The 10,836-nt window shown below is 33.6% G+C and overlaps 1 protein-coding gene and 1 pseudogene across 1 annotated transcript; both read left to right on the top strand.

Annotated features, from left to right (window-relative positions):
• Positions 1-692: 692 nt before the first annotated feature.
• On the top strand, positions 693-6,977 carry LOC120071860 (uncharacterized). Its single transcript, XM_039024263.2, has 4 exons — positions 693-855; positions 956-1,005; positions 1,098-1,221; positions 6,853-6,977. Exons 1-4 carry the CDS (start codon positions 693-695, stop codon positions 6,975-6,977), a joined length of 462 nt encoding a protein of 153 aa, XP_038880191.2.
• Positions 6,978-7,062: 85 nt separating this feature from the next.
• LOC150037628 (uncharacterized) lies at positions 7,063-7,668 on the top strand (annotated as a pseudogene).
• The last annotated feature ends 3,168 nt before the right edge of the window (positions 7,669-10,836 follow it).

Genomic DNA, 10,836 nt, shown 5'->3' with positions numbered 1-10,836 from the left:
TTATAAATCAATTCTATGATTTTCTCAATCCCAATTCAAAGACACAGTGCTTCTATAAATCTATGTATAATATTAACCTATTAGTTGAAGATCAACGAAATATATGTCGATCAATTGTTGAGTTATATTGTCAGATTTTACTCATTATCATTTTTAAGATCTTGATTTTGATTTTTCCAGAGGGTCTTTACAAGTTAAAATCGTATCTTAGATACCACGTTCATATCTTAGATATCATATTTTAGAACATTGAAGCAAAGAAAGAAAATAGAAAAAATGAAAAAAAAAAAAATCACATCTCAAGTTCTTATAACAACAATTTATGTATATAAGTAACTTAAGATAAAGTCCAACTAAATTAGGGATATTAATAAAACATTAGGCACATCTCAATTTCATTTATGGCAAATGTTTTATCTTTTCTGGCTTTTAGTTAAAACATACATGGCAAATACAAACTGAATAAAAAAGCGAGAAAGAATAGGTCAAAGTAGATTCAAATTTCAACCAAAAAAAGAAAACCCATTTGAAAAATAAAAACGTTTCTATCCCAAATCTACAAAATGGTTAAGAAAATCAACAAACTGTATCTTCTCCTTCTCTCAAAATTAGATGCATCTCTCTATCTAGCTACATAAATATCCTTTGAGTTTAAGTTTAACCCATCAAGACACATTGTTCTATTCTTCAAAATGGCCAAAGTTCTTCCATTGATCTTTCTCTTAGTGGTTGCAGCCATTGGATTTGCTAATGGGAATGAAGTGGGAGTTTATAAATTGAGAAGGGGAGATTTTTCTATTAAATTTACCAATTATGGTGCTACCATTCTCTCTGTTATTCTCCCTGATAAAAATGGTTTGTTTTGTTTTTGTTTTTCTTAACACTACCCATTTATATTTGCATTCAACACATTATGATATAGTTCTAATTTTTTTTTTTCTGTTATTTGTTTTAGGGAAGTTGGGTAATATTGTTCTTTCTTTCCCTTCAATTGATGACTTTCGAGTGAGATAATTGTGTTTTTTGTTGTGATTTTCTAGTATAAAAGAGAAAAATGAATAAAAGGGTATGATTTGTTTATGCATTTGTTTTGACAGAATGATACTACCTACTTTGGAAACATTGTTGGACGTGTAGCAAATAGAATTAGAGGAGGTCAATTTGGTATCGATGGTGTTTTTTATAAACTCGCTCCTAATGATGGAAGGAACTTGCTCCATGGTATATTTCATCGATCTAAACACTTTTTTCTTCCCTTCTCTCCCCCAACATTTTCCTTTCTAATTGTGAATTCATCTTTTTCATAGCATATGACACTACATTTGATTTATATGGCTCAATTAAACATAGTTAAGTACTACTGTGTAACGACCGGATCCTTACACATTATGATCCGACCGCTACGACATACATACTTAGACTTTTCTATCATGAGATGAGTTTTGGTGAAAATTTCAAAGAACATATCTAAATTTTATTAATTAGATAGAAAAACTATATAAAAAGTTTATTTATCAAAACATCAGGATCCATAAAACATTAGCGTGGTGGTACAAAATGCATGTACCTATAATAGTGAGTTTGATGGTTGGCCATTTGAGCGACGTCCAATTCTGCCATCTACGCTGTGTCCTTACCTACAAAGTCTGTAAAAATATAGGATGAGTATATAATATACCCAGTAAGTAGTTCTCACGTAGGGTAGTGACCAAATGCACAATCACAAGCAACATGTCATGAAAACATATGGTTGGGACCGAAAATGTATAATAACATGTGGTGGTCGGTTATGCTTCCAACATAAATCTCTTCGCTCTGATAGGAAGATGAGGACCTAAGCGAAAACTAACTCATCTGATGATTAGCAGATATGTAGTCAGTAGGGCCAGAGTCACATCCAACATCAACCATTAGTATAAACGTAATATTGGACTAGAGGGGTGCAACCATACATACCCTGCTAGTCCCTAGCATAAACATAACATAAGATTAGGCGTGGAGGGATTCAACCATACATGCCCTGCCAGCCCTGGAAGCATGAATTTCTCCGCCCTGATAGGAAGATGAGGACTTAAGCAGAAACTAACCCATCTGATGATTAGCGAGTCATGCAGTCAGTAGGGCTAGAGTCACATCTAACATCAACCATTAACATAAACGTAAGATTAGACTGGAAGCATAACTTACACCTAATTAAAACTTGATTTTAACATAATCGTGAACAAACATAATGCATGGAGTCCCTTGTAGAGAAACGTGTTCTAAACATGTAATGCAATATAACAATTAACATAACCATGCAACATAATAAAGGTACACTACCATAGAACATTTAAAGAGAGGGTGAGATAAACTACTTATCGTGATTTAGTTATTCCTTATTATTCTTTATGATTTGACCAGTAGAGCTTTCCCTTTTTAAACTAGAAGGAAATTTAGGCAGCACTTTACCCGAGCTTTTCTCTTTTAGCCTCACAGAACTTCCTCACTCACACTTACTCTTTAACACGATTTTTTGTTACTGAGATTTGTTTGAGAATGGGTTAAATCTTCAGGCAAATGGGTCCTATTTATAGTAGTTTTCAGCTCTTCTCAGTGTGACAAATCATCCTACAGATGGCTTCTTTAAAATTACTTAGGGTTTAAGGATTCCTCTCAATAAGACACCTAATCTTGGCTAATGTTTGCCCTTACGTCATCATTCTTTGTTTGTATTCAATTTTAGGGTTTTTCAATGTATAATCTATAAGATCGTGGCCAAATTCAACGCATAATTCGCGCTTCTATCCAAATCTCGCTCACTCTGCTCTCAGAATCTCACTCTCTCTACTCTCGCTTTGTCCAAATCTCGCTCTCCCTGCTCTTAGAATATCGCTCTCTTCAGCTTTCTTGCTGGGAATCCCGCTCTCTCCACTCTCGCTCTCAAATTTTCTCTTTAGTCTCACTCTTTCCAGTTTTCTCGTTGGTGTGGCTCTCGCTCCCGTTCCCGCTCCTGCTCCCGCTCTCTCCCTCTGTCTCGCTGAGAATCTCGCTTTCTCTAATTTTCTTTTATTTACTTATTTATTTATTTATTTATCATTAAATTAGAGTCTCGCTCTCTCCACCTTCGTTCTTTTCAATTTTTATTTATTTATTTATTATTATTATTATTATTATTATTTTGATTGTTTCTCTGCTTTCTAAATTAAGGTTAGGGTATTTATATTTATCATCCAATAAATTTCAATATTTAATTTCCTGTAGTGTATGCGTACAAAGCTGGGTTGTTACATTCTTCCTCCCTTAAGAACTTTCGTCCTCGCAAGTTTCTTGGTTCTTAAACAGATAAGGGTATTTGTCTTTTATCTCTTTTTCTCGTTCCCATGTAGCTTCTTCCACTTGCTGATTTCTCCAGAAAACCTTTACTAAACTTATTTCCCGATTACGAAGCGACTTTTTCTCTCTTGCTAGGATGCAAACTAGAGTCTCTTCATATTCCAAGTTTTCACTTATTTGTAGAGATTCATAATTTACTACATGTGATGGGTCAAACACGTATTTTCGAAGCATTGATACATGAAAGACATTATGTATTGTAGAAAGGGTAGGTGGTAATGCTAATCGATAAGCTACTTGGCCAATACATTCTAATATTTCAAAGGGTCCAATGAAGCGGGGGCTAAGTTTGCCTTTTCGTCCGAAACACATAATGCCCTTTATTGGTGCTACCTTTAGAAATACGTGATCTCCTACTTTGAATTCCAACTCTTTTTTACGGTTGTCAGTATAACTCTTCTATCTGCTTTGAGCTGTTTGCATTCTTTCCCGAATTAGCTTAATTGACTTTGATGTTTGCTGCACCAACTTAGGTCCTAGTAGTGTTCGCTCCCCGATTTCATCCCAGTGTACAGGGGATCTGCATTTCTTTCCGTATAAGGCTACGAAGGGAGCCATACCAATTGTCGTCTGATAACTATTATTATAAGCAAATTCTATAAGATGTATCTGCAAATCCCATGCTTCAGTAAAAATCCAAAGCACATGCCCTCAACATGTCTTCTAGGATTTGATTAACTCGTTCTGTTTGGCCATCAGTTTGTGGGTGGAACGCTGTGCTGAAATTTAGCTGTGTGCCCATTGCTTTCTACAAACTTTTCCAGAACTTGGAGACGAAATGAGGGTCTCGATATGAAACAATTGATACTGGGATTCCATGTAACCGGATGACCTCTTTTAAGTACATTTGAGCTAGTGCTTCCGTAGTATGAGTAGTCTTGCATAGTAGGAAGTGGGCCGATTTGGTGAGTCGATCTATAATCACCCAAATCATGTTGTGGCCTTTAACAATTCTCGGGAGTCCGGAGATGAAGTCCATAGAAATATGCTTCCATTTCCATTCTGCAACATTTAGAGGCTGGAGAAGTCCTTGTGGTTGTTGTCGTAGAGCTTTCACCTGTTGACAAACCAAACATTTACTTACATAGTCAGCTATATCCTTTTTCATGTTACCCCACCAGTAATGTGCTTTTAGGTCTCGATACATTTTGGTACTCCCAGGATGTATTGAAAAGCATGATTCATGAGCTTCCTTCAGTAGTTCTTTCTTTGATTTCTTTATCATCTGGTACACATAGACGCCCACGGTAAAGAAGGCAGAGTCTGGGGTTGTAGAGAATTGATTGGTTTTTCCATTTTCTGACTGCAGTTGTTTGTTTATATATTTATCTATTTGTTATACATCAATTATCCTTTGCCTTAATGCAGGTCTTACAATTAACTGTGCTATTCGAGTTGTGAAGGTGTATGGTATTAGTGAGATCTTAGCTCTTTCCAGGTCATCCATTATGTGTTTGGAGATGGTACTTAGAGTTTCTATATGAGCTAACTTTCTGCTTAAGAGCATCAGCAACAATGTTAGCTTTTCTTGGATGATAGAGGATCTCACAGTCATAGTCTTTGACTAATTCTAACCATCTTCGTTGCCTCATATTTAACTCTTTCTGGGTAAAGAAGTACTTAAGGCTTTTATGATCTGTATAAATTTGGATCTTTTCCCCATATAAGTAATGTCTCCATATCTTTAAAGCAAAGACTATGACAGCTAACTCCAAGTCATGAACGGGATAATTTTGTTCATAAGGTTTTAGTTGTCTTGAAGCATATGCTATTATCTTTCCGTGTTGCATCAATACACAACCAAGCCCCATCTTTGATGTGTCACTATACACAGTTAAAGCCCCTGATCCATCAAATATAGTGAGAATAGGGGTTGTGGTCAATTTTTCTTTTAGTTCTTGGAAGCTTTGCTCACATGCTTGGTTCCAAACAAAAGGATTATTCTTCTTGGTGAGGTTGGTTAAGGGTAATGCTATACTTGAGAAATTCTTCACAAATCGTCTATAATATCCTACTAATCCAAGGAAGCTTCGCACTTCGCTAACTGTTGTTGGGCGAGGCCACTTGCTAACTGTTTCCGTCTTAGCATGATCTACTGAGATTCCTTCTTGCTTTACAATATGCCCTAGTAGGCGACTTGTCACGTTCAAAACTCACACTTGGAGAATTTGGCATATAACTTTTCATTCCTTAGTATGGAAAAGACGTCCCTAAAATGTTTTTCATGTTCTGCCTTAGACTTGGAATAGACCAAAATATCATCTATAAATAAGATCACGAAGTTATCAAGATGGTCCTTAAAATTCTATTTATCAAGTCCATGAAGGCTGCGGGGGCATTCGTTAATCCAAAGGGTATCACCGTAAATTCATAATGCCCATATCTTGTTCGGAAAGCAGTCTTAGGTATATCCGACTCCTTGATTCGTAGTTGATGATACCAGATCGTAAGTCTAATTTAGAGAATACCGAGGCTCCTTGTAATTGGTCAAATAGGTCATCAATGCGTGGGAGTAGATACTTATTCTTTATTGTCAACTTATTCAACTCCCGATAATCTACACATAAACGCATTGATCCATCATTTTTCTTAACAAATAAAATAGGTGCTCCCCATGGAGACACGCTAGGGCGTATAAATCCCTTATCTAACAATTCTCCCTGATAAAAATGGTTTGTTTTATTTTTGTTTTTCTTAACATTACCCATTTCTATTTGCATTCAACACATTATGATATAGTTCTATTTTTTTTGTTTTTCGTTATTTGTTTTAGGGAAGTTGGGTGATATGGTTCTTTCTTTCCCTTCAATTGATGACTTTCGAGTGAGATAATTGCGTTGTTTGTGGTGATTTTCTAGTATAAAAGAGAAAAATGAATAAAAGGGTATGATTTTTTTATGCATTTGTTTTGACAGAATGATACTACCTACTTTGAAACATCGTTGGACGTGTAGCAAATAGAATTGGAGGAGCTCAATTTGGTATCGATGCTGTTTTTTATAAACTCGCTCCTAATGATGGAAGAAACTTGTTCCATGGTATATTTCATCGATCTAAACACTTTTTTTCTTCCATTCTCCCCCAACATTTTCCTTTCTAATTGTGAATTCATCTTTTTCATAGCGTATGACACTACATTTGATTTATATGGCCCAATTAAACATAGTTAAGTACAACTGAAACCTTTCGACCGACATCTATTTACTAGTTAACTTGTATTGTCACCTATTCATCGTCATCTATTTCCTGGTTAAACTCCTACTGTCACTTATTCGCCGTCCATCTATTAACTACCCTGTAATGACATTTGCTTCTCTCTCTTGGGACAGGGATTTGAGAACTCCAAATGACTCAAATTGTTTACATTACTTAATAGGTAGTTAACTCAAATTCATGAACATTTAAAAGCAATCAAAATGCTAAGAAAATTGATTTTATATTGAGATTTTTTAAGCATTTTTTTATTTGACTGTGAAGGTGGGAAGAAAGGGTTCAGAGATGTGATACGGAACGTGGAGAGTTATGTGAAGGACAACCACATTACATTCATCCACGACAGTTTTGATGGCGAACAAGGTCGGACTCTAAATCGTAAATCTTAAGTCCTAAATTAAAGGATTACAATGAACAAATGGAGGGTTTTATTTGGTTTTTGTGTAAATAGGGTTTCCCGGCGATCTTCAAGTTTCAGTAACTTACATGTTCATAGAAACAAACAAATTAGAAGTAAAAATGGAAGCAAAATCCATAAACAAACCAACCCCAGTAAACCTGGCCCAACACTCTTACTGGAATCTAGACGGCCATTCAAGCGGCGACATTCTATCTCACAAAATCAAACTCTTCGCCTCAAGCATAACTCTCGTCGACACCGAGCTCATCCCCACCGGTGAAATCGTGCCAGTGGCTGGAACCCCTTTCAATTTCTCAACCCCACGAGAGATTGGGTCGCAGATCAAGAGCGTAGTCGGCAGATACGACATTAATTACGTGGTGGACGACACCGGGAGTGATCATTTGAAGAAAGTGGCAGAGGTTACAGGGAGAACGTCAGGGAGGAAGATGGAGCTATGGAGTAATCAGCCGGGAGTTCAATTTTATACGGTGAATCAGTTGAAGGATATGAAAGTGAAAGAAGGGGTTGTGTATAAGGAATATGCAGGGCTTTGCTTGGAAACTCAGGGGTTTCCGGATTCTGTGAATCATCCTAATTTTCCTTCGCAGATTGTGAAGCCAAGGGAGAGTTATAAACACGTTATGGTTTACAGGTTCACTGTTCATCATTCTGATTGAGCTCTGTTTCTTGGTTTGATTTGGACAGGGAATTTGGGGATTTTTATTAATTTTCTCTTCTGTCTGATGAGTTGGGTATTCCATTTTCAATTCCTAGGTTATGATTTTAACCAAAATACAAATGTCATGATTTTATTTAATGGTTTCTATACACATTATTTTTAGGTTCATTTACCTAGTTTGTCTATACATTTTTTCTTCATAATTAATATTTTTTATACCAATTTCGTTGGTAAAGATGAACTAAACCCTATATATTTCTTGTTTAAAACCAAACTAAAATAAAGATAATGATGATTTCAAATTTAAAAATAAGAAGAATCGGTAAAAATATTATATTCATGTTTAAAACAAAATTATAACAAAGATAATGGTAAAAACTATTTAAAAATTGTATGATTTAGTTTGGATTAGTAGAAAATTAAACTTGCATATTTATGGACCAAAATCATGCAAATGAAATACATGAGAAATTGACTACGAAACACAAAAAAAAAAATTAATGGAAAATAGGTGTTGAATTAAGATAAAATTAGAAATGTAGGAACTTTCCACTTTCAAATTTTATATTCTATTTAATTTAAATAAATTTCTAAAAAGTCATAATTAACTTGATTTTTCTTTAATTTAATTTTAATAATTAATTAAATAATTTAATCAAAATTTAAATTAATTTAATGTCAAATATTAAATTAATGAAACACATATCCCAAACATGAATTCCTATTCATGTATACAATATTTTAATCATATTTGAATATTCCAAATTCTCCAATTTGTTTAATTTGATAATTAAACATTTAATTATATAGTATATAAGTAATAATTCCCTGAATCGAATTTGAATATTTCAAATGCTCTCAATACATTAATATAAGGTTTAGTCCATTTATGAGCTAGTAGAGGGAACTAATGGATCCATGAGCTCCAATGATCCGAGATTAACCTACTAAACTTTTTAGTTTAACCGAATTACCCAACATTTGTTAACTATCGGGATGCTTTTCTAAAGCTCAGTAGAAACTTTTTTCACTGTAGATATATTTTTGTCCACTTAATTTAACATGATCAGGGGTTGCCACTTATCCCATCAGTTTTTAATTTTTAACATTTATTTTTTTCAATGGTAGTGGCAGAACCTACTGCCCATTTCACCATCCACTATTTTCCATTTTTTTCTTTCCTTTTTTTTTAGATATAGTTTTAATCAAGTTTTATCATTTTTCTTAAATTATTTTAAGCTTTTATTTTAAAAAGATTTATTTCAAACTTTAACATATTTTTTTTTCATATCTCTATTTAAATGCACTATTTTTTTCATGTCTCTATTTATGTACTCTACTTATATTAATATTTATTCATTTTATTTTACATAGTGCATTTAGTCCTTTTATTTTTCAATATTTTATTGTATTATTATTTCAATATTTTTCATATTATGTTATAAATGTCATTATATTAATATTATTAATGCTCATTTACATTCTAAAAAATTCCGACGATGGAATCTATGCAATTTGAGAATCCAATTTCCTAGAGATCTTAAGGTGGGGAATCGATTATTTAGGAGTCTGCTATCGATCTCCAATATATTTTCATAAATTTTTTAATATGTTTATTTATATTTATTTAATTCATAAGTTTAATTTCTTAAATTATGTATTCTTATATAATGTTCACATTAATTATTATTTGATTTTCAATTAAAATCTTTCCAATTCTTTTAAATCTTTTCATAAACTTTTCTTTAAGTCATTTAAAAATTTACCTTAAATTAAACTTTTTGTGTTTTTAAACATAATATAAAATTAATATATTATTTCAAAAGTTTTTCTAACCACTTTTCTACTAAATAATTTTTATGGTCGTTTCTCTAATTAAAAAAAAAAAAAAAAAAACCTACGACGGGATCTAGAAAATTTGGGAGTCCGATTTTCTAAAATTTTTTAGGTGAGGAATCATAACTTTGAGAGTTCGAGATATGATCCCAAGAAAAAATAAATTTAATTAATATTTCAAAAAAATCTTTTCCTTATTTTTGGGACTGATTTTAGGAAATGGTAATATTTTCTCATATTCTTGAGCTGAGAAATTATTCCTCAATTCAACCGTAGCCTAATTGATGGAAGTTTATTACACATATCTTAGGGATCATTACTTCAAAAAATATTGGAGAATGAGGGACATGATAAGACATTTGTTTCTAAACTTTTGTTTCTCAAACCAATTTATTTTAGGAATAAAGCAATTCAAGATTTCAAATTTGGCTGTTATTTTCTGAAAGGGTGTTATACGGTGTTAACAACTTCCCCATACACAAAGGACCTGAACTCAACTCTAGTTTTTGCAGATCATTTTTTTAATTAAAATTTACTCATTTTATTTTGGTGTCCAATCACATCATAAAAAGGATTGGTAGCGACTCCTATTTTATTTTCTTTAAATTAAATATTTTTAGGAACATCGGCCGCTCTGCTTCATCTCGGGCACGTGGTGACATGGGTGTCTGACCCATGTACTAGTGGCTAGCTCAAAGAAATTGGAACCACGTTCGAAGTTATTCTTATTTGTAGGCTATTAAAAAAAACAAAAGGTGATCTCTTTTATGATCCAAGAGAGAATAAAGTATTTGTATCGACAATGCTACTTTCTTAGAGGAAGACAACATTAGGGAGCATAAACCAAGAAGCAAAATCGTATTGAATGAGTTTTCCAATGAAACTACTCAAAACTTCAACAAAAGTTGTTGAAGAACCTAGCACTTCAACGAGTAGTGTTGATGTTGCTTCATCTAGTCAAACACATCCTTCTCAAGAGTTGAGGGAGTCTCGAAATTGTGGGAATGTTGTTACCTAACCTACCCACTATTTGGGTATTACAGAAACTCAAGCCGTCATGCCAGATGATGACATCGATGATCCATTGACCTATAACAAGGTAATGGGTGCTATGGATAAAGATGAATGGATTAAAGCCATGAATCTTGAGATGGGGTCTATGTACTTCAATCAAGTCTAGGATTTTGTAGATCAACCTGATGAGGTAAAACTTGTAGGTTATAAATGGATCTATAAGAGGAAAAGAGGAGTAGATAGAAAGGTGCCAAACTTTAAGACTAGACTAGTGGCAAAAGGTTATACCCAGGTTAAGGGAGTAGATTATGATGAA

This window comes from Benincasa hispida, chromosome 2 (genome assembly GCF_027475165.1).
Source record: "Benincasa hispida cultivar pf3 chromosome 2, pf3_genome.v1.1, whole genome shotgun sequence".
NCBI classification, from domain to species: Eukaryota; Viridiplantae; Streptophyta; class Magnoliopsida; order Cucurbitales; family Cucurbitaceae; genus Benincasa; species Benincasa hispida.
This window is presented reverse-complemented; position numbering and strand designations above follow the sequence as displayed.

Coding starts and splice junctions, on each gene's coding strand:
- LOC120071860 (XM_039024263.2), top strand. CDS start 693: ATGGCCAAAGTTCTTCCATTGATCTTTCTCTTAGTGGTTGCAGCCATT. Junction 856..955: donor TATTCTCCCTGATAAAAATG/GTTTGTTTTGTT, acceptor TATTTGTTTTAG/GGAAGTTGGGTAATATTGTT. Junction 1,222..6,852: donor TGGAAGGAACTTGCTCCATG/GTATATTTCATC, acceptor TTGACTGTGAAG/GTGGGAAGAAAGGGTTCAGA.